Below are 23776 nucleotides of genomic sequence, written 5' to 3'. Positions count from 1 at the left end.
ACTCGAGGTGTGTTTCTGGGTGATTTACCACAGGCATCCAGGCCTTCCTGTGTGCTTCATTACCCCGGGCTCTGGCCCTGCAGCCGGGGGGGGGGGGGCAAATGTGTGTTTGTATTGGCATTTACACAGCCCATATTTTCTTCCCAAAAAAATCCAATAATGGAAATGCTCTGAAATTACAGCAAAAGTCTGAAAGTATTTTCTAAATTACCCCCATATTTTGGAGGATTGTGAGTATCCACATCTGAAATCTCCAGGATTCATGAAAACGTACAGCCCCATACTTGCAGAACATAACACAGATATCAAAATTATTTTATTGCTACTCCCCCACACTTCAGACACAGTTCATTAGTTTTATGGTCCTTACAAAAATGGATTTTCCTTCTCCCTGCATTTTAGTTCCAGGTTTTTTAACATGTCATTTTGTACTCTACCAAAATGGCATTGAATTAATTTTAAATACTTTTGCTTATTTATTTAACTCAACTATCTCACATCCTTGGCTCACTTTCTCTCTCTCTCTCTCTCTCTCTCTCTCTCAAGTTCTGCAGTAACGAGATGTAACATTTTCCCAGATCCATGGCTGGAGACTGAAAATTTGGGTCGTCTAATATTGTTACGGTTAACAGTCATTTTCTCTCTGTGGTTTTCTGCCTATTTAAGACCTGAACCTTCGAGCCAGAGACAGACCAATGGCATCAGCACTCCCGAACAGCTCACCGGGCGCTTCCAGGTCAGTGCTGAAGCTCCTCTGCAGATTTACTTTAGTTTGCCTTGATTACTGAACTACTTTTCTCTGGGATTCATGAGAAGGTTTTACCTTTTAGGACCTTGCAGTGTGTGCCTGTTAATGTGTACTCTTGGAAACTTCACACATCTGTTTATCGCATTTGACATTTTCATGTCCTCGGATAGAAGCGGTCTAAGAGATTATTATAGTTCAGTGTATGTCCATGGATATTTCTGAGGCTATAATGACTATCCCAAGTGCCGGATAAAACATGGCTGAATACAAAGTGTTTAACCCGATTGTATATGTGTGTGTCCGCCTTCTCCCAGACGCTATTCCCACTTGGGACTTTTATTACCTGCATGGCCAACAAGCAGCAGCAAATATAAAGTTGTGCACAGCATGTTAATGCACTCATATTCTTCTGATGTGTTCTGTAGGAAGCCGTAATAGTGAGTCGAGATGAGAACCAGAACTACAGAGACTACAACATCTACAGCCCAGCATCTGTGTCCCCAGGACCGTACTCGCCAATTCCTCCAGCCAGCCCCGATGGGAAGAAGGAGCAGCTCACAACAAACATTAACAAGAGGTAGCTGTATTTCTGTTGCAACAAAAGTTAAGGAAAATGCAGAATGAACTTGCACACATAAATTCTTGTTACTTAGGAGTTGCAGTTTAGATGAGCCTGGAGGTTGTATATCAGAGAGAAGTTCTTTCAGCATGGTCGTGGTGTTAAAAACAAACTTTTTGGAACTCCATGATTCGTGTGGACTGTTGGGGCTTTTTTAGAAACCCAGCCATTCACTGCCTAAATAGGCTTGTATCTGAACAAAAGGCTGCTGCAAGTGCTCTCTTGACTCCACAACGGGCGAGTCAATAGGTACGGGAATAACAGACCGAAAGTGGAGCCACGGGATTGTACTGTAGTAACAAAGGATATGCACAGGATATCACATTCCTCCGTTTGCATTCACTTTAACAAAAGGTAGAATGTGGAACGTTCACCACACTTTCTCTGTGTTTGGACGTTTGTTAACTGTCCTGGACAACGTTTAGTGGGTCACAGTTCAAACTACATTTACTTCAGCTCAGCACTTGACTTTTTTTAATCCACATTATCATTATTGTTGTACTTCACTTATTGTAGTTTGCTCTCAATCACAAACATCTATTTTAGTGGGAAAATGTCAGGATTCATGTTGGTTTTTCAATTCACATATTTACAGTTGTTGTAAACCTTAAGCCCTGTCCGCACAAGCCAAAACTGTCTTTTTTTTTCTCCCCATCATTCTTAAATATGTGTGGTGTGCAGATCTGAATCACAAATTAGTTGTTAAAAACAAGCCTGCTACTCTAACCTCAAGGCCATGATTGCACGACATAGGGCAGTGAAATCCTAATTACATATGACTTGTATGTTTTTCACAAGACACCATGAATATGTACCGTCTTGATTTTGTAGAAATGATAAATTGATGTATGTTTTTGTTGATAGTCAAGCTCGGCTCTCAGTGTTTGATAGTACTTTAACGAAATGAGCTTAACCATCTGAAAAACTGAATTTCTATTTGGGAAGACAACAACCAAATACGTTTGATGCATAGATTTTAAAGGTGGTAAATGTGGTTCCTCAATGAGTTGATCTTTATTTGTGCAGCACATCTCAGATTGGCAAACGATCTGTAAAACGTTACATGTAAAATGTTAAACATGGAAACAAATACCATAAATATGAGAGAAAAAAATAATCTGAGTTGAATTCTGACCTGTGATAAAAGATAATAAAGGTATTACAGTAACACCTAAGTCAGTACAGGAAAAAAATGTAAACTGTTTTATTGGCTTTACAATGCATGAGCTGTATGTTACCAACTAAAGAATTGTATATGTATGAGTCTTTGACCAGTTTTTCTCCTCGTATATTTCAGTGTACAGCTGCGCTCATGGTCACCAGAGGAGAAGAGTCACAGGCTGTCCAGACCTTTGTCACAGGTTGGTTTCAACCAAATCCTTTAATCTTTCATTGTTTCCTGCATTCAACAGAATTGATTTCACAAATGTTCAATGCTATGCAGCCATAGTTGTTTAATTAAACGCAGGTGTTTTGCTCCCTGTCTGGGTGCATGTAGAGGTATGCAAAGTCACACTCTGAGTGAATCTATCATACAAACTCGTGTAGCTGCAGCTTTAGACTGCAGTTCACCCAGACAGTTCAGTTTTCTGTTCTTTTTGCTTTGCTCTGTGGAGTCTATTTATTTTGACTGCAGTAGTCCAGTCTGCAAGAATAACATCGCCTTCCGCCTTGAATTGTTGGTCTCTGATGCCACAGAAGGTGCCCTGGACTGGGCTTGTGGACAATGCACTGAATGTGCACTTCACTCTGAAGGCAGGATAAAGAAAGGGTTTGACATTTTTATAGCAGGGAGTGTACAAACTTCAAAGGTCAGCCTTTGAAAATATCTGGCATAAAGCTGAGCAACAGTCTGGAGCTGTTTCATTCAGAGCTCTAAGTGGAAAAAATGATATGCTTTCCATCATAATAGTGGGCTTAACCTTTAGTTGTCTGAACGGACTCTCGTTGGAATCAGTCAGTGGCAAAAAAATGGAAGGAAGTGAAATGCAGACCTCGAGGTTATCAAAAGAGTGCAGCTAAACTATGCTGTGTCTTTTTGCAGCTCCTGCTACAAAACCAAAGAAAGGGGATTTGGGCGTCTATAGAGACCTCGGTGGGTTAAAGAGAAAATATGTTGTGGGAAAGTTCATCATGAGCTATTTGAGCTATGCCTTCATGCTCGGGTCTCATGCATTTTGTCTCACTGAAGACAGAACATGTCAAATGACAGCAGGAAAAAACATACAAGCCCTTTGGTAGCGACACAAAGAATTCCACCCATTTTTTTGGTATCTCTGGACATTACAAAAAGTTAGATAAATATGCAGAGGTTTGAACTTCAAAACATTCAAGCATTCTTTCTGGGAGGCAGCTGGCTGAGAAGGTCCAGTTTTAGGATTTTAGTTCGAGTTTGGCATTCTTTGTGTTATTCACATGTTAAATGGGATTCAGATGTAGCGTCACGCACAGCAGTGTCTGGTATCTGAGGCTTTGGTCTGACGTCGGAGCCGTTTTGGTCTCGTACGCTGCGTGGCACTGATACAGTCATGATATAACCTGAGTGAAATGGGTCAATTGAGGATGCAATCATTAGTTCTTGACAGTCATTGATAAGCTTTCATCCAAAACAATGTATGTCACCGATTGCCACTGTGAATGTGGGTCCCAGCTGATTGTAGCCTTCAGTAGGTGATAACAAATGTTAATCCTCATGGTGAGTCGTCTGTTTCCGAGTTGTCTTAGGACACGTTGAACTGGATTTATGTATCTGATTCTTCCCCACATATGGTTACTTTTAATTGTCTGAATGCCAAACTTTTGTTGCCTTGTGAATGTGTTTTTAGTCTCAAAGAATTGTTTATTTAGTCGGCACATATACTTCATGTCATTATTTTGGATTTTTCTTGGTGATTCCACCACACTTTCTATGCTGGGGTGTCGTGGGGCGGGTTTTGGCGCGGCCCCACTGAAAAAGTTGGCCACTGCAGTAAATAAACACCTCCATGTTGGTCGTATTGCTTTTTACTGATGTAAAATCAACACTATATAGCTAAAATGGGGATTCAGATGGTCTAAGATCACATTCAAGAACCCACTGAGGAGATATAATTTGGCTGCCTGCAAACCATGATAGAGGTAACTGGAAGTGGGGATACCCATAAATACATTGGGGGCTGTGCTGTGCCAGAGGGCTCAATCAGCCAGCTCTCTAAATTCCTGATGGGACGGTCTTGCATGTTTGTGGTATTTATGGAATCACCTCTTCTCCCCAATTCTCCTCTCCATTTTAAAATGTATTCTTTCTCACATTTTTCTAACATTGGAATCTGTTGTGTAGCCTCTGGAAGCCTGTGTTCTCAGTTCATTGTGTGTGACTTGAATCAGCCTGGTGGATTACAGTTTTTGGTTTAGGCTGACCCCCTTCCACCAAGAGATCTCTACTTCAGTTTTAAAGTTTTGATGATCCTCCTGCCGCAATGCCGTGATTAGTAAGCAGAGTTCTTTCTGAGCACTCGGTGGGGAAATGGCTGAGAAGAGGCCTGCCCGGGGTACATTGTGCATTATGCTGCTTGGGCTGGCAGGAACACAGCATCCCAGTGAGCATGGAGATGTGGAACCTCCATGACAAGGGCCTCTGTCCTGGCCGAGAGGTGCAGAGAGCTGCTGTATCAGGTGATCAACCTCAATGAAAAGCTCCTAAAAGCCTTTTCCACCCCAGGTTTGGCTCCTTGAGTACACAGAGTGGGATGCGCAACAGGATCCTCCATTTTCCTGGGTGTTGGGTATCCTGAGAAAAGGCCTGTGTACAATAGTGGTTGTGATGGCAGATGCTGTCGAAGGCTGCTTTTCCCCTCGTCTCACAAGGCTGGTTGTTGTGTAATGGGGGCTGGGATGGAGCAGGCTGAACACCAGGGAGCCCACTGATTTAATTTTTTCTTAACTTTACTTAAGCCACTCTGAATGGTCCTGTATCCTCGTCACATAAAACCGAACTGCCTGTGCCACCAAAATGTTTTTCCTTCAAGAAATGTATGCAGTGCATCTGGAATGGCAATGAATGGTGTTTAGAAACAGGATTATAAGGGACTTGTATCTTGGTCTGAACCAAAGTTGTCAGTATAAGGTGTGTGGTCATACTGGCAATGTCAACCTTTTTGACCAATTGGATGTCTGGCTTGGACAGTTGGGCTATGATGTTCGCCGAGAAAATTGCATTGTATTTTCAATGTTTTGTTCTTTTACCTGCTAAGAACTTGCCAACAGGTTCGAGAATGTAAAAATGCATAAGAGCAGAAGCTCCTCACTGGGCATAGTGCCTCTGATAAAATTAGGACATTTGGCACCTCTGACATTTGTCCAGTATTGCATGACTAGTTAAACATGTATAAGCCTGATCGGCACTGGTTTGCTTATCTCTTAATCATATATGTGTATAATGACTGAGAGATCCCCAGGGTTAGGGAGTCTGTCCCCGAGACCCCCCAAGAAGCTCTGCTCCCACTATAAATATCACATTTCTGCTTTAAAATGATGGACCTAGTCAAGAAAACCAAATAAGTCTCATGTGTATTGCTAGAGCAAAAGGTATAGAGCCACTGTAGGAAGTTCTGAGTATAATGTGACACTGTGGATCGTTATGTTTCGTCATGGTGTCACTGGATACGTTTAGTCTTTGATATCTTTGTGCTAAACGCCATGTCAAAAGAAGCAACGTACCACCAAAATTCCTGAAAGCCCAGTCAGTGATTGTATCTGAACTGGCTGGAGGCTGTCAAGATTCAGAGCATCTGTTTATATCATCAGAAAGTGACCACAACAGGATCCGTGTTGCCCTGAGCAGTGCCAAAACCAAACTGATTTTCACAAGATGCAATCCGTCACTAGGCCATTACAACCAGGCTGTGTGTCTGGGTTTGCAGTTGCTGCACGTTGAGGTTCCTGAGGGTTGCCTTAACGACCGCCTATCCTGTGCTGGGATAGGGAGTTTTCTTTATAAATGTCCCTCCTTGTGTAGGATGGGTAGCTCCAGCAGGGTGACACACAGTTTTGCGCCAGTACAGACCAAATCTTTCCTGTCTTTGCTAAATTGGGTGACCTGGCCTTGGCTGTATCACATGCCACTAAGCTCTTTATCCGAAAGGGCTGGGTAGGTATCCATCCAGAACTCCTCTGCCCCTCAAAGTCCTGTCCATCATCGTGCTCACAGCAGGCCAGCCTGCTTTGGTCTCTATTCTGGGGGCTGTGGTGGACTGCAGTGCAAAGCTGCGGTCATTGCTTTAGCCATGTAATAAATGCTTTAGATTCAAAAATAGACACAGATTTTATAGCAGTTGCGTGTTAAACTTTGGATTGCATATCGAATTTTAGTTTTTTTGTTTTTTTTAATAAACATTTAGATGTAAATGTGTCTTACCTACAGTATAGTCTATACAGGCATGCATACTGTAGACTTGATGACTGCTTGGAATGATGCACTATTTCAGGTCCGACATGAGTGGGCCTCTTGTTTGGCTTGGCATGTCCATGCTACGTTAAGCCAAGCCAGTGTCCGGGGAGCTGCGCTGGCTTTGGCTACAGCGGAGGGATGTTTTCTTCTTCTCCTCCTCTGCACAGTGAGCTCTGTGATGGGACAGTGTGAGGCCTTTTCACGTGGACTTTCACGCTAAGCTTGGGGTCCATTGTGGCCGCTCCATGGGCAGCATGCCTCTCCTCATCCCCACTGATTGATCAGAAGGCCTGTTTTTCTTTCCCCCGGAGTGGAAAAGCAAACTGGGGCACTTTTGATTCCCCGGGCTTTTCCAGGCCCCCGGGTGCACTTGAGGGACGGTGGCTCGTGCGAGTTTTATGGGGGAACTTTGGCTGAGAGAGATGGCCCTTTTTACTAGTTGGTGCTGTTTACGAAGGCGGTTGAGCGATATGTCAACATTCCTATGGTTGTTGTCAAGGGATTGACGAGTATAACTGCCCCTCAGTGTATTCATGCCAAAAAAAATATACACATTCGTATATGTTCCTCTGGTTTCACAGAGAATAACTCCTACGTTTTAGGGTAATAGTTGGTCGGGCTACATTTGTTAGTCATAAATCATATTTTCCTAGCAGGTTGAATGACATCTGCAGCAAACTCTGGAAAATAATTCTACTGCAGTGAGTCTATAAATGCTAAACCTGCTGACATTAAGTTTTATGTTTTAGTCATTAGTGGAAACTCTTGTTGAAATGATTGTTAGGTTGCACTCCTTCACTTAGACCAATAAAGTATATATAGGCTCATGCAGTATCTTCTTTGTCAAGGAGTTTTTATTGAATGACAATTGAAAAGATAAGGTGCCGTATTGAAACCTGCCAGCTTGATATGACTATCTTATCAACACACTTGGAATTCAGCTGGTCTCAGGAGTGACTGTCATCTGGTCGGCCATAAATTGGAAGTATCAAGAAGTCCACTCCGTTTCTTTTTCCTCTCCTCACTATAATGGACTCCAGATGTCTAATGAGCTTGATATGCTGCTGCAGTCAGCCACACAGGGAATTTAATAGAGGTGAAAAAACTGTGTTGCTCATAGCGCCCTTCGTGTGTAAATAAGTGCTCAGAGACGCGAGAAGGGATGAATCAAAGTCTGAGTTTTTGGTGGCAGTGTGGATAAGAGCCTTACTCAGACCACCTACAGTATGACGCATGAGACTGCTTTGGCTTCTCTCATGGTCTCAAAGTATCCGTCGTGCCATTTGTGATTCAAGCTTTTAAGTTTATAAAGAGCTGAGCTCTAAATATCAGGCAGGTTATAATCTGAGTGAGAAAGTACCTAAGTAGTAAGACTTGAACCTTTAAACGAGTCTGATACAGAACAAACATAGAAACACAGACGACACCCATGAGAGATCTTACAGTCAATAGTTTACCACAAAAGTTGTTTTTTAAACAAGACAAACCAGAATGCACAGAGTGAACATGCAAACTGGGGACAGAAGGGCTCAATATCCTAGACTTTATCCTGAAATATTGTTACTTGGGATGGGTCCGATCTGGCATCGGGTTCTGATACGAACATAACTCGTGGATCGGAAATTTCCGATCCAACCTGCAGAGATTTAAGATCCATGAAGCCTCGTCTGATTTACTGTTGCTGAAATGACTCCACAGTGTTTCTCTGCTGCTGCACTGCTCGCCGGCTGCAAAATGTGGAATGGATTTCCTGAACAGACGCGGGTCTCAATGAGACGCGGAGTAATGAGTCAGGAAATCCTTTCCACAGTTTTCAGCCAGCGAGCAGGCTAGGATAGTAACACTGTGATATCTGACTTTTCATGACAACATATCCGCTGTTTGGATGCATTTTACGCTCAAAACACCGCAAAGTATCAATGTAGATGTTTGCAAAGTTGTTGTACAGCGAGGCGCCGCTCTGTCATTTGCTAGACATCACCATTTAAAACTGCCAGCTCGCCGAGGAGAATGGCACTGGCGGCGGCATCAAAACAATGAAAAGCTTGTTCATCCGCTGTAGCAGGCGATTCACACCTCTGTGAAGCTCTGTCCTACTCCATGCAAAACTCCCTGAAAACAGTCCCAATCATTTGTGCTGCATTAGAGCTGGACATATTCGGTTTGTGCTGCATTGCTAAAGAATTTCCCCAGGAATTAATAAAATGATTCTGAGGTTTTAAAGATTGAACTAGTTTATTATGAGATGATATCATGCAGACCCCCACATTGTCCAAATGGAACAAATATAGTTTGTACCGTTTCCTTTTCTGACCTTATACTAACCTCAAGTTGTCTTTTGAGAGAATACATGCATACATTTGTACATTTCATACTTGCCTGTAGAGAGGAGTTTATTACAGCCTCTTATAAAATCAAGAATGATGATAATAACATTCTAGCAAACAGAGCTCTGGTATCAGTACTGGCAGATATCCAAAATTGGGTATTGGGATCAGTTCGGAAGTGGAAAAACGTGGATCAGTGCATCCCTAATTGTTACTGTAAGGAGAAAGTACTGAACAATTCATCACTGCGTAGATCATTTTGAACCCTTATTAATACATCTACTCAAAAGTTTTGTTTACCATAACCCAACATTAAAACAGTAACTGGTGTTTTTGTTAAATATACTCTGATGTACTTTCACGTCCATTGGCGAATCAGAATCATTGAAGATGTGTATGTTTACTGCAGACAGTCGGTCAGAGCTGTAGCCCTGTTCAAGCTGCTGGTGAAGTTGACGGTGAATTACAGTATGCTCACAGTCATCCTGTTGTCTTCGTCTCTGCGCTGCTTATTTGGCCTCTAATCTCGTACATATGGTTTATATCTGGATCGTTCTGAGGGTGTGTGGCCACAGTGAACGAATGTAGAGAGGAGGCTCTATTAGTGCCACAATCACTTTATTCCATGTTATTGAATGCTGCTCTCTGTAAGCTGATGCCAGGAATTTATATGGCGGGAGTATTATGGAGGGATTAAGGAGAATAAGTTTAAACGAGTCTGGACTTTGTTGTGTTTGTGTTTAGGCGTTTTACATGCCTTGTCTTATTCGAGGACTTGAACTCTTTTGAGAAAACAAAACTTTCCATACAGTTTATTGCATATTGGACAGGTCTAATTGAGGACATGGGCTCATCAGCTGAAGCAACCATTTGTCCTTTTTGCTTGTTCATTTATTTTTTATATTAATCAGCAACTCGTAAGCCCATGCTGTGTCATTAGAACCATCAGTGTAGTTTAAAACCTGGGGCCTTTGTGGACCGTGAGGCAGTAAAAGAGGTCAAGAATGTTAATGACATGATCTTTGATATAAAACTATGTCCTGTGTTCAGCAATTTATTGGCTTTTATTTGTTGCAGAATGTCATGCAACATTGCTCAGACATAATTACAAGGCAGAGTCCATCAGTGACAGTGGATAACGAGTAGGTTACTCTCAGCCTCAGGTCTGTGCCCAGGACCTCCACCAGTGTACACTGCAGGATAGGAAACACTACACAGAGCTCTGATTATTACCCAGCCCAGGATGTCTGGTGTCCCCCACCTCATTGTTGTACAGCATTGATGTCTGTGGCGGAGACGTTGAATGAGTACTTGCAGCATACTTTCTTACTGCAGCACCAGGCTTCCCAAAATATAAGCTCCTGTGAGGCATCGCTCCGATGTGCTGCTGGCCGATGCCCTGTAATTGAAGCAGCAGGGTGGTAATGATGATGCGGAGTGGCTTGTTTGGAGCCAGACTGAAGGCTGCTCTGCTGGCACTGTCCCTGCTGTCTCCCACGAGTCTTTATCTGTAACAGCTGCCATCACTCTACTTCCTGTTTGTGTCTTAAAGTGGCCAGTCATAAACCACTTTCTTTACTGTTGCCTTAGTTTTTCTTTTACGTGTTTCAATAATATTCCTATCCTGTATTTAGCCCTTGAACTTGCTTTCCATTTAAAATGCTTTTCAGTGCAATATGGGTACTTTGTAAAATTAAATGGTAATAGGGCAACCCAAAACATTTAAACGGACATAAATCTGCGTTACTCTATCCTGGGAGAAATATGACATCCCTAGGTTTGACATTACTGCCATGGTTGATAATGACATAGAAACGCATTCACAAGGGGGCATAGACTCAAGTGGGATACCTTGGTATTTTAGGTTTTTTAATCATCTCAAGCCTATAAATACCTTGTCTCTTTCCTTCCTATGCAAGCCGAGATCGGCTCCAAGCTCTTCATTCTCACCATGAGTCAAGCGAATGTACTATATGGTTGGATGAGTTGAATAAATAGCAGACTTCTGCACAATCCTCCACAACCAGACAGACATCTTTTTAGCAGCTGTCCTGCTGCAGATGAACACAATTAACGAAGGGGGAGGATTGTTAAAGCTTTTGTTTAGCCTTTTAAGTAATTTTACTAACTACAAAGGTGAAACTGAAGTTAAAATGTTAGTAATCCTAATGTTTAATGGCTGAAAACTCAAGTAAGACAAGCTGTTATTTCTCAAACATATTCACTTCAAAATATATTTGAATTAAATGGAATTTGTTGATGGACGCAAGTCAACTTCTACTTGGAGAGTGCAAGCTGTAAACATCCTGAAACCGTCGCACCTTTTATATTTCAGGTTCAGTTCACTTCTTACTGCACATTTCTGTAAACAAGTAAATATTGTATGCGGTGCAGGCAAAAGTATTTTATCTTTTACTTTCTTAAATTGTGCGTCTATTCAGCTGCTTGTTTCTCTCAGGTGCCACCACATGTTAATTCAACTTGCACCAACTTGCACTTGCCTGCATGTATCTAGACTGTAGAAGGAAATGGAGAAAACCCATGCTATCATGGGGAGAACATGCAAGCTCCCAAACTCTGTTTTGGAAATGTGCTGCGTAAGACCCAGTGACTCATTGTATTGTATTTTTAATTTCCCAGATGAGGTCTTGTTTGTGCAGGAGACAATCTCAGACTACAGGCAAACAACCGTTAAGTGGCAGACATGTACTGCAGGCTGTGAAATGAATGAGTGGATGTGATGTTGTATATTCAACTTGAAGTCAGCGCGGTGTAGCAGCGACTTGCCTTAATGATCTGGGTTTGTTGACTATGAACTCCTGATTACAGTTCAGTCCAGCTTTAATCAGAGCTTCCTCCTCTCACCAGCCACAGGAACCTCAGAAAATTGGCTGATGGTTTTCCCCACTGGTCTCTCCCATCTCTGACCACGCTTCCATCCAAGACGAAATAAAAGGCTTTCTTCAGCTCGCCTGTGCCCCTCCCTTAGTGTGCTGATGCGTGACGCTTGAGGACATTGTTGGCACCGCCATGATGCACTTAACCAAACGCATTGTAGCCTTGGGTGATTCTTTGATGGCTTACTCTGAGGCGGCGATGGTTTTACAACAAAGATGTTTTGGGGAGGAGAGTTCACAACCACTGCCAGTTGTCCCATGGTTACGCTAATAAAATCCTGGCATTGTGCAGCAGAACAGATTATGGTGATGGAGCAGCTCCTCTGGTTGGAAGGTCAGGCTCCATCCCAGCTGGATACTGTATGTCACTGCGCAGTTCTTGTTTTCTCTCACACTTTCTTCTTTTTGTTTTTCTTTACTTCATTGCATTCCTCCTGAGTCTTGTAGATCACGGTCATGATTTCATCCTTAAGTTGTTACGCTTTCCGAGAGCATGAGGATCCACATTCAGTAGCCAGACTCTTGTATAACGTACACTTGGTTTGCATTAGTGTGGATTCATATGAATGTATTGGGTGGCTTCACGAAGTCTTCCTGAAGGAATCTCTAAAGCATGTATGTCCATCAGGTATGTGCCCTTTAGATTGTTTCACAGCAGGAGAGGACACGGACGTCTCTATCCTCTACCCTGATGATATGAAAGATGTGATCTTATGAGCCATGACTTATTATGCCGGGTTTATCCTGAGAGGAATCGCATGGAGATGTCCCGATGGTCGTTTCTGGTAAAGGCTTCTTGGCATGCACCACTAATCTGCTCACTCACTAAGGAAAAGAGGAGGGAAAATTGGACTCAATTGGGAACAGAGACATTGTTCAAAGAGTTTTTCTGAATTGGAAACGGCTGCTGGCATTGGACACACAAATCTTTGACTCCGTCCATGCCACTGTGTCAGTTCGCGCTCCAGCATCAGTCTGGGATGTAAAGAGGCGGGTGGAGCTTTTTCTGCCTTGGATGGAATCTGCGAAACACTGATGCCAGCTGGTGACTGCTTAGGAGGAAAACCTTTGTGAGCCATTGTGAAAACTGTACCCTCCAGTTGTTTGTGGGCTGTGCACAGCCTTGAAAGTAAACAATAGTTTTGTTGCCCTAGCAATCAAACAGTTGTGAAACTGTTTTGATACATTCTCATTTTTCTTAATTAAAAAAAAAAAAAAGTCATTTATTTTGAATGTTTCTATGTTTCCACATACATTTTCCTGTCAGTGAGTTGTTAACCTTATAGGTGGACATGGTTAAGTACCTGACCGTTGTTGTAAAAACAATTAGCTGACTGAGATTCCTGAGAGTTAAAGTGTCTGACATGATTTATGTGCTGTGCACAGTTAGTCCAGGTGTGCTGAGAGTCTGTTGCAGGCATGTCAGAGGTTGGTGTTTCAACTGGCTTGCTGATGCTATCTTTTCTTGTATGATTAATTTCAATTAACCTTGTGTCTCATGATACAAGTGTGAGGCCATGATGTAATACCCACAGATCACTCTCCCAACAGTTTACAGTATCTTAGTGGTAGGTAGCGCCCTCGTCTGGTAAGAGTAGAGTAATATTCTCCTTATCAAGACGTGTGTCAGTTTCCTGTCAGAATACAGTATTTTTACAGTAAGTGTTTTGCCTCAGCTGATCCTGCAGTGTTGACTCGTGTCGTTATGAGACACACCGTTTAAGGACTGTGAATAATTGTGAGATTCAAGCTGCATCTGGAAACTATTGAGCTCCAGGCTGGTCCTGCCTTTCCCATCAAACCAGTGCCGCCAAACATCTGTTACCACACTATCTCTCATCCATCAGCCCGGGGGTCGAGGTACAGCTCTGATTATTAATGGTCAAGATAAGAAATGTTTAAACCAGCTGCAGTGATTGAGATGAATCAGCAGTACGAGTGAGGACTGTTGGGTGTGGCTCCTCAATGAAACTGTTCAAGCACCCGATACCACAGTGCAATGAAGAGGTGATTCACTGCTTGGAATTGAAATCTTCCATCTAAATGAAATCAGGTTAAATTAACAACCTCGTACGTCTTTCCAAAAAGTTTCTTCAAGTGCCTGAATGTGTACAGTATATCCAAAATATTGGACCTTTGACATTGTAAAAGAAACAATGACAGCATGACCTCTTGCCCCATGTTTTGCAACAAAGCCAAATTGATATGATTGAAAAACAAAAAAATCATAATTTTTTTTTCTAACTTCCTATTTATTTTGACATGAATCAAGAGACCTTGGCATAGCGAGTATGTTGTCAGTTTCTTGTACAATATGCCCGCATAAACACTCTTCGGTCCCCTAACTAGACTTTGTACTTTCTTTTTTATCAGGCTTTCATACAGGTCAATCACCTCAGATTTACTGCCTTCTGAAAAAGGAAGAGAACACATGTTCTGCACTGCTCTTGTTGATCTGAAATAAATTGTTGCCTCCCCACCGAACATAGCTCTTTTTGTCTCTCTCATGGTCTACGTCATGGACTAAGCACTTGCACACTGTCTCAGTGGATTCCTTTTGGACAGAAAATTTGGCTTTGACTGCTGCAGAAGGTTTGACTTTCATTCGTGCTCACGCTCTCTTGCACTCATTGTTGATTTCCACTTCCTCTACAGGAGTTTTCCCCTTCAGACTACAGGAATAACTCGGTGTCCAGTCGAACTCCCACACCACCGGGCTCCTACTCGCCACAGAGCCCCGTTGATAGGGACATGCCGATGTCACCAAGACGCAGGTAAGACCTACTTTCTCTTGTATGAAACTAGTTTCTTTAGATGTGTCCACCGGTGGCCTCTGGTCTATTTTAATTTGCCCCGCAGCAAATTAGAATGTCATGAAGGATTGTAACAAGCTTTTGATATTGGCACTTGTCTGCTTGTGCTTGTGAGTTTCAACATTGTCTGTATTGTTTAGTAACTTCGCTCTTCTGAAGTCGCTGATAGAAAATGAGTCCAGAAAATTCACCTCCAGTGAGTTATCCTGTCCTTTGGATCAGTCTGAACAGCATTACCAAATGTGTTTACACCTTTCTGGAAAAGCTGAAAGGTTGTTAACGGTGTGTGGTCAGTGTGCAAACTGTCTTTTAGTGCCACCTGTAGGCCTTTTAAAGTTTGGCTCACAGAAACTGATCTGAGAAATCGATGCCCCCCCCCCCCGAGGCCTCATTTATGGAAAATATACTTACAAAATAGCGGGACGACGACGTCCCTGAGGCTCCCAAGCATCACACTTGTTACACATCATCAGTGCTTTGAAATCACCTGACTTCTACAGATAGATATGTATGTTGGCATAATTGGGTTTGATGTTATGTGGTCTATATGTGCAAGTTATGTTTTGTATAGTTTTCAAGACAAACACACACTTAAGTTACTTTCTTGAACTGGAATTTATCTGTAACATGAAAGTTGATCAAAATTAAATTCCAATAAATGAGTAAAATGGTCATTGCAATGTTTAATCTAACATTGTTCCAGAGCAGAAATAGTAGACATGAACTTAAAAGCACCAAAGCAGGGTAGCTACTCATTAGTTGTCCTTTACAAAAACATATTTGTGTTTCTGCATTTAGGGTGTTCCCTGTTTAATAGCCTGTGGGTAAAAGCAATTGAAAGTGCTAATGGAGCACAATGTCTGTCAAAAGGTTGGTCGAGTGTAAGATTGTGAGTCATCTTGTAAACTCGCTGCTGCAGTGCGGCTGAGTGTCGCTGTTCGGAGCGGTTTGCAGGTGCTTTTGGAGTCGACAACCATAAATTAATTCTCAGCCTTTGGGAAACGCCAAACTGTGTCCATCTGTACAGCTGCAGTCTGCCTTTTTTCCTGCCTCACCCTCTCTGATGAGGTGATACGGCTGCATTTCCACTCATTTCCCAGTGTGCAGGTGCTGCCCTCTCGACATTGTTTGGAATGTTTTTTTGTCTCGGCAAAAATGAAAATTTTTCTTTTGGTCGCGGTCACATAATCCCCTGTGTCGACTCTCCTTGCTTGAGAACCTGTTGCCTGTGTTTTCACAGTGCACAAGAGTTGACCTTGGCCCCCCAATTCTCCTCTCGGGTGACCACGACCTGTGATGTGACGTGTCAGCAGCTGTATCCAAACACCATGTATTCCCAAAAAGGAGAATGACTTTTAGCACACCCAGATAGACCCCTATCTGGAGCCCCCAGCCTGCTCTGCAAACCTCTCCTTACTCCTCCTCCTCAGCCAATCACAGACTCTGGAACGCCCATACGCCAACCCCTTCATGTTGCGTGGCCAATGACTTTCACCCCAGGGGCACACCTTTCAGTCGGTCCTGTTTTTCTGTCTCGTCTGGTTTAGATAGAGGTGTGTGTTCTGCATCTCTGTGTGCTGATAGTGTTTTATCAATGGTGTGCTCTGTGTTGTTCTAGTTAGAAATTAAAGGACTGCAGGAGTTGTGCTCCCTCGCTCAGTTCCCTTTTTTTTTCCCCCTCACATTTTCTTTCTTTTTGAGGTGAGTCTTGTCATTTTGATTTCTTTTGTCCACAGTGTGACATATGTGTGTTCTGCAAGGAGAGCAGCTACAGAAATGTGGCTTTGATTTAGTGCTGTAATCCTAGACGTTTTGGCTTCACGTGTTTTTGAGTCCTCAGTATGGCTTAGTCATCATCATTCCTCTTCATGAAGCAGGGAACATGGTTTGCTCGGTTGTAGATGATGTACAATAGAAGAGAAGAACATTTGAAAGCACAGTAACAAGCCCGAGGCTCCCATACAGTGTGAATACCATGTGCTTTTACAGCAAAGGACTCAAACCCATTCGCTCTGACCCCGAGTTCTGTTATTTGTTTTCTTCCCATTTGTTTGGAGATTGCACGTCAGAGATGGTGAGCAAAACGAAAAGGGGAAATGAATTGCTGAGGGTGCAGCTGGACACGAGGGTGTGCTTTAGAGGTCTGTTTTTAATTTAAACTCCGTTCATTGATGCAGAGAGAAGGTCGGCGCATTTGTTTCGGCCACATTTTTGTTGTATTGCAGTGAGGAAATAAACTGCCAAAGGTTAAACCCAGAGAAGAGCACAAGAGGGTATGAAAGTCATAACCATGGAGGCTCACAGGAAACTGAGCAACATTTGTAGTTGGTCTCTTGCAGCACAATGGCACACTTGCATGCAACACTCGTTCCCCCAGTTTGTGGACCACACAGTAAGACCCCGATCCTCACAGAAAATCCCAGAGACGGTGAAATGAAGAGTGAAATGTTCTTCAGCAGCCAAGTCTGTCACATGATCTCAATCTGCAGATTTACACTCTCGAGGCAAATGTCTGAAACTTGCAAGCAAGTGAGCTTGAAGTGGTTCAAAAAGCATAATGTAAATTCACCAACTTGTTCACTTCGACATGTAAAAGAAGGAAACTCAAGTTGGAACAAACTTTTACAGTCGATACATTATTTAGCCAAATTGCAACTTTGACTCTTTAACCTAAAAACATGGTCAGAGTTTGTATATTAGTGTGCAGAAAGATCTTTGCAGCAAATCTTCAACTACTGCTACTGGAGCAACGATGTGACCAAAATAAAAAGCTCTTATGCATGTTGAATCCCAACAGTGTTGAGGTGGAAGGCTTTGCCTTGGAGCTGCTTCCTAACAACACAGGTGTCTGTGAACGAGCACATATTTGTGGATGTTTTTGTCGGTGACAACAGGCGGGACAGTCGATCAGGTGAATGTGACTGACAGGCTTCCTACAGGTGTAAAGAAACACAAACCACAGCTGGCGGTAGTGTGTACCCAGCCAACCGGTTCCTACTGACAACAAACACTCTGAGGTCTGCTGGTGAGCACAAGGACACGAGAAGAAAATACTGCATTTAAAAATGCAATCTGAATCATGGATTTAGATTTAAACGCGTGTGTCTTGTGTGGAAGGGTGCAGGAGGGGAGCTGGTGTTCAGCCTCGCATCAATGAAAGTGGCAGTAAAAAGTAACAACCTTTCCACCAGACCAGGTTTAAAGACTGCTTGTAAAAGAAACCCTCTGGTCTTTGCGGAAGTTTGATGATTAGCTTTTTCTATCCTGTGTATAGATTTGATAGCATTATTACAAAATGCAGTTTTTTTTCTCCTTGTTTTGATGAACCAAGATTCGTTTGTAGCCATGCACTGTGTCAAAATTGTACTTTTCTGATTCTTCAGAGAGGAATTCATCCATGTTTCATGCATATATTCAGTTATTTGTCTTGACCTTGCTTCTCTTTGTGTTGAGGCGCTTTGTTGAATCCGTACAGTCCCTCTTGACAGACTCCTGCTGATTGAAGGAAAGGTTGAACCTCTTGACTGCAGTTTGAACACACTAACCTCTGGTATGTCTTCTTCTCCTCATGCAGCAGTACCAGTTCTGAGTTTGTCATGCAGAGGTTCGATAAGGACTCGGAGGTGTACAAGATGATCCAGGAGAATAAAGAGTCCCGCACACCGCCTCGTCAATCCAACACTTTCAAAATGCTGCAAGAGGTCCTGGAAGCTGATGAGAAAGGTTGGGGGGAAAAAAAAACTGTCAAATCAAATGCTTAGAAATGAGGGAAATGCATTTTGCATACTATATTTAAAGGTGCACTAGTTTCATAAAGAAAGATAAACAAGTACTTGGATTATCATTTTCAGGTTGTTGCTTAATGAAAAACTCAAAATGAGCATTGTTAGGAAATTGTTTTTTGTTCCCAAATGTAGTGTTTCTACCTTATAACCAATGTTGTATATCGCTGGCAACTTGTCCCTCTTTAATGTCTCCCCGTCAAATATGCATATGATGGAGGGAGTACAGGCCTCCAGGTTCTTGTCGTAAACCTCACTCATGCAAAGCATCTCTTTTGCCATTTCCCATCTTTGCTTTAATAATCGGTGGTGAAGATGAAACCAGACGACGAGAACATTCTTTCACGACAAGATAATGACCAATGTTTGTGATCCCAGTTCATGAAGCGTGTCCCCGTGGCGGGGAAACGCAAACAAGCTCCAGCGACCTGTGAAGGCAGTGTTGATGTGATGAACAGAGACGCACCAGCATGTCAGGACATCTTTATGAGCGGCTCTGTTCATGTGTGTGTGTGTGTGTGTGTGTGTGTGTGTGTGTGTGTGTGTGTCTCCCCAGAGGCAGCAAGGCGGTTTCCCGGGAAACTTTCACCCAACCCCCCGAAACCTGCCACATCTGAGGGAGGAGTCGGCAAATACCACACCTGTGAGAGGTGTGGCAGCAGCATTGTGTAAGTCTCCATCACCAGCCAGAAGATGATGATCTGTGTCCCACAGGAAAGGATGTACACAGATGTGTTGCTGTTAATGATGGAAATAACGGGACAAATAATCATGATCCTGGTAACGATGATGAAAATGATTATATTGATAAACCCTTTAAAACAAAGCTTACAAAACACTTTGATGGAAAACACTGTCTACGTGGGTTTTTCCGGAAACCTCCAGCTTCATGGTAGAATGTGAAGACGGGACTGTCACTCTAAATGATTCATAAAGCTCGTCTCTCTCTGTGTTCGCTGTGTGACGGGTTGGTGATCTGCAGAGTTGAGCAGCCTCAGCCAACAGCTTTGGTTAAAGCAGGCAAATAAGCTGGAAGCGTGGATGTCGGACCATAAAACAATATAAACAAAGCATGATAGAACTGCGTTATTGTCGACACTGACTCAAAAGCATATGCACTGAAGTCCAAAGCTTTTGTATTTCAAATAACAAACACGACTGATAGATGAATTAGACTTAAGAGGAGTCCAGGATGGTCTCAGTCAGGGATTCATGACGTTTCTACCCCAAAGGGAAGCGGGACATACACACTGTGATCAGCCAATCAGACAAGCCAAAAACTAAAAGTGAAGTTATGTGTAACTATATATTTATTTCCATCATCATGAAGATGAATCCAGCCAATCGATTCATAATTCGGCTTAAGCTTAAAGTCCATTTCTGCTCAATGTCATCTACTTAGCCAGGTGCCAAAAGGCAAAATATCTAATTTAACAAACATTTTTTGTGGGTTTGACAATAAGTGGTTTGTTTCATCAAGCATTCTTGGTGAATACCAGCATGTCGTGCACAGTTGAAGATGAGATCAACATGTCGACCTCTCATCAGACGGAGCAGTGGATTTGTCTGGTGTCTGACGCCGCTCGTCTCTCTGTAGCACACAGGCCGTGCGCATCACAGACGACCATTACCGCCATCCAGAGTGCTATACCTGCTCGGACTGTGGCCTGAACCTGCGGATGAGGGGTCACTTTTGGATTGGAGACGTGATGTACTGCGAGAAGCACGCCAAGGAGCGGTACCAGGGTCCAGGCACGTCCCCTCTCGCCACCATCGTGCCTCGCCAATGAGTCCTCGTCTTCACACCCGGCTCCCTCTGGACATGAAGGGCTGCTCGTCTCCCTGAAACTCCTCCTCATCCTCCCACGGGGGCCACACGCCTCGGGACGTCGCTGCAGAGGTGGACACAAATCAAAACTGTGGTCGAGGATGCGATTTACTGATCAAAATTTAAAAAAAATATATATATTTTGCAATCTTATACTTTCTTGCCTCTCTTGTAACTGTATGAGGATTGAGGCTTTGTTTTTCAAATAGCGCCGTCTCCAGTCTCTCTAGGTTATTCTTGGATCTAATGATTCACAGCTGCCATGGACTCAAGCCACATCACGTTGTACTTAGGCCAGATTTACATAATTTTAGACAAGGTCAACAGGAACGACTCTCCGGGGATCAGGATCATCATTCGAATTTTCTGCCGACACAAAAAAGGGACCAAAATCTAGCTTCCACTGCATGCCGTTTCAAAAGAAATGTACTGTACAGAGGCAGTGATGTGTGGGTGTGTATGGGTGCATGCTTTCACATGCAGACGTGTGGTTGCTTCTGCATGCCTCCCCTGCATCTGTGTGTGTGTGTGTGTGTGTGTTTGCATAATTGCGCGAGTGTGTGCGTGAGAGAGCGAGACTGAGTAGAGGAAGTGGGGGTCCAAGTTGTTATTGAAACAAAGGAGTTTGTGAATTTTGCGCTAGAGTCAGGCCAAACACCCTCCAGTTTTTCTGTATTTCTTTTGTAAGCAGAATTTGATTAGAAATGACAAAAAAGAAAAGAAAATAGCAGGCTTGTCTGGCTGTCGTGTTGGTTTTGAGGGAGTAGAGATTCATTCTATACAACTATTTTTGATGTTTTTGTGATTGAATTGTATTCTATTATATAGATCATTTAAGAATGCATAATGTATGCACAGCACATTTAGTGTGAAAAGAATTGACAATACTACTCTTGTCCATTTACAGCAGTACTTCGAGATATACTATAATGTTCACATTTCATGTGGCACTTAATAAAAATCACACGACCTGAAAGTCTCTTCACTGACTATGATTGTGTTTGAAACGAAGCGTGTTTAGAGTCGAAATGTTCGTCTGCATCGTCACTGCTCCTGTACATTTTAGGAGCCATTTCAAGGCGCACTACATCGCCGCCAGGCAGGATCCAAAGGGACGGAGGTAAAAGGAGTTGATTTTTGCACATCACTTAAATTCTACCCACTTATTAGTAGAAGTAGTTTGAATACTGCTTGGTGTCTTTAACCAAATGCAATTGCATTGTCAATAGAAGTCCTCTTCAATTTGTGAGATTTCAAAACAATTTAGTAAGTATATATCATTTACTCTAAACTAAACAAATGTGTGTCGATCTATAAAGCAGGATTGTTCATAAAGGAAGCTCTGCTCCAAAAATGCAGATCAAAAGGGTTGAATGTCAGTTCATAGTGGAAACATACTCATGGGTAACTTGTTATTTTAAACGTAGTGAAGTAAAAAAGAATAAAGGTTCTTTGTTACCATAATTTAATCCAAACTGAAACTTTCATATATTGATTTATCAGACATGGACTGAAATGTTTTTTTGTTTTTATTTTTGTCGTTTTAATTAACCGTACTTAATGAAAATCAAAAATGGCACCTCAAATTATTGGGATTTTTGATAATATTGGATATTTCTCTAATGGAATTCATAAACAAAAATACCAAGTAACCAATAGACCAAACTTTGTAATGGTAATGTATTTAATTATTTGTGAAAACTTGCAATTTCCATGTCAATTAAATGTTTGATGAAAAGCAAAAAAAAAAATTTAATTTGTTAACCTTATAATTGGCGTGTAGCTGTTAATCATGTTAATTAGACTCGTATGAGATAATTTCTCATTTAAATCAGACCTGCGTTGGCCTCTCCTGTTTTATTTCGTCTCCCTGCTCCAACACAGCTGATTCAAATGAACTCCGTGACTCACTGATGCAAAGCAGGTCAATGACTGAGGTGTGGATCATTTCCAAGACTCTAATCTCTCCAGTAGGAATACAGGTTTGGCAAGCAGGGTGTTTCTCAAACCTGTCACAATATGTTCTTGTATACAGCTCAAGAGTAAGGTGAGTTAACAATACATTATAAAATAAGAAGCAGGTAGTGACAAACAGCATCTTCTGTTCTACGTAAAATTGAGGCTGTGACCCTCTCTGGCTTTTTGTACGTCTTCATAACGTTTGACTGTGTTGGAGTCGTGTAATTCTCAGGTTTGACCACCAGATGGCAGCGTTACTCCACTTTAAAACTTGCTTCTCCGCTCGCATCACAGGATGACATGATTTAGTTATGATGGCCACAAAAATGTCCTCTTGAACGAGCATGCACATTTAGTTTATTATTCAATCATTTTAACAGTGTAATCACAGTAAATTGAATTCAACTATGTCTGATGGTGTTCCACATCTCAAACCATGTAAAACCAATAATTTCGGTTATAATAAATTGGCTCAAGAACTCCAGAGCATGTGGATAGGGGTCACTGGTTTCCTACGTTTGCATTTTGGGAGAACTCACAATGTTAAATTGTCATTTTTTAGAGAATAATTGGAGTTTGGAGGAAAGAAAATCCCATTAAAGTTAATTGGATTTTCTACAATGGATTAGTATTTACAAGCAGAAATGACATATGATTTATCACAGTAGTAGCTGTCTGTTTTTCAAATGTAAACAGCCCATCTGCATTAAACCTATTTGTACATTATGCAATGCAATACTTTTCTAAATTTATTCAGCATTACATTTCAACAATCCCTATATTATAGCTACTTATGTCACTTACACAGTGCTGATGTCTGTGCTGATTTTCTGTTCATTGGCTTCGCATTAAGTTAAATGAACAGAATCAATACCTCTATCTATGAGAGGGTTCATGTCTTGTAACATGTTGTCAATTTTGCACAGAACGACAAGAGCCACAAGAATAAGTTTGGAAAAGCAAATTGTCAATTCAAACTGCTTTTCATCGACAAACATGGAGGTTGCAACTCACAGAATCACAACAAAGAGAATATAAGGGAAAAGACGATCGTTCAATGCTGCAGTGTCCAGTCACTGATCAGGTGGGGTCAGTGTGAACCAACACAGAAAAAACTGAATGACGAATATGTATAACGTTATAAATCTTTGTCCTAATTGTCTATTCCTGAAGTATTTTCTCTCCCCTTACCTCCTCTTCCTGTGACCTGTGCCCTCTAGCATGCAACCTGTGTCCAACTACCGCCACCAAGTGTCCAAATCATGCAACAACAAATCCAGAACTAAACCTGCCAACAATAAGCAAACATTGCTTCTACATACACTAAAAAAGACAATTATTGTCACAAATTTTGGGATGAAAAAAGAGGAGCTCT

The 23776-nt window shown here is 42.1% G+C and overlaps 1 protein-coding gene across 1 annotated transcript in view; it reads left to right on the top strand.

Moving 5' to 3' along the window:
* The window catches only part of pdlim2 (PDZ and LIM domain 2 (mystique)), a 34422-nt gene extending 13004 nt beyond the window's left edge, over nt 1–21418 (top strand). The window contains exons 4-10 of the mRNA XM_080499565.1: nt 667–736; nt 1174–1325; nt 2665–2728; nt 14675–14793; nt 18407–18555; nt 19171–19282; nt 20212–21418. Of these exons, the coding sequence (XP_080355691.1) occupies nt 667–736; nt 1174–1325; nt 2665–2728; nt 14675–14793; nt 18407–18555; nt 19171–19282; nt 20212–20404 (859 nt within the window). The 3' untranslated portion in view covers nt 20405–21418. The remainder of the gene's footprint in view (nt 1–666; nt 737–1173; nt 1326–2664; nt 2729–14674; nt 14794–18406; nt 18556–19170; nt 19283–20211) is intronic.
* Nucleotides 21419–23776: the final 2358 nt, after the last annotated feature.

Source organism: Blennius ocellaris (assembly GCF_963422515.1).
Source record: "Blennius ocellaris genome assembly, chromosome: 7".
NCBI classification, from domain to species: Eukaryota; Metazoa; Chordata; class Actinopteri; order Blenniiformes; family Blenniidae; genus Blennius; species Blennius ocellaris.
This window is presented reverse-complemented; position numbering and strand designations above follow the sequence as displayed.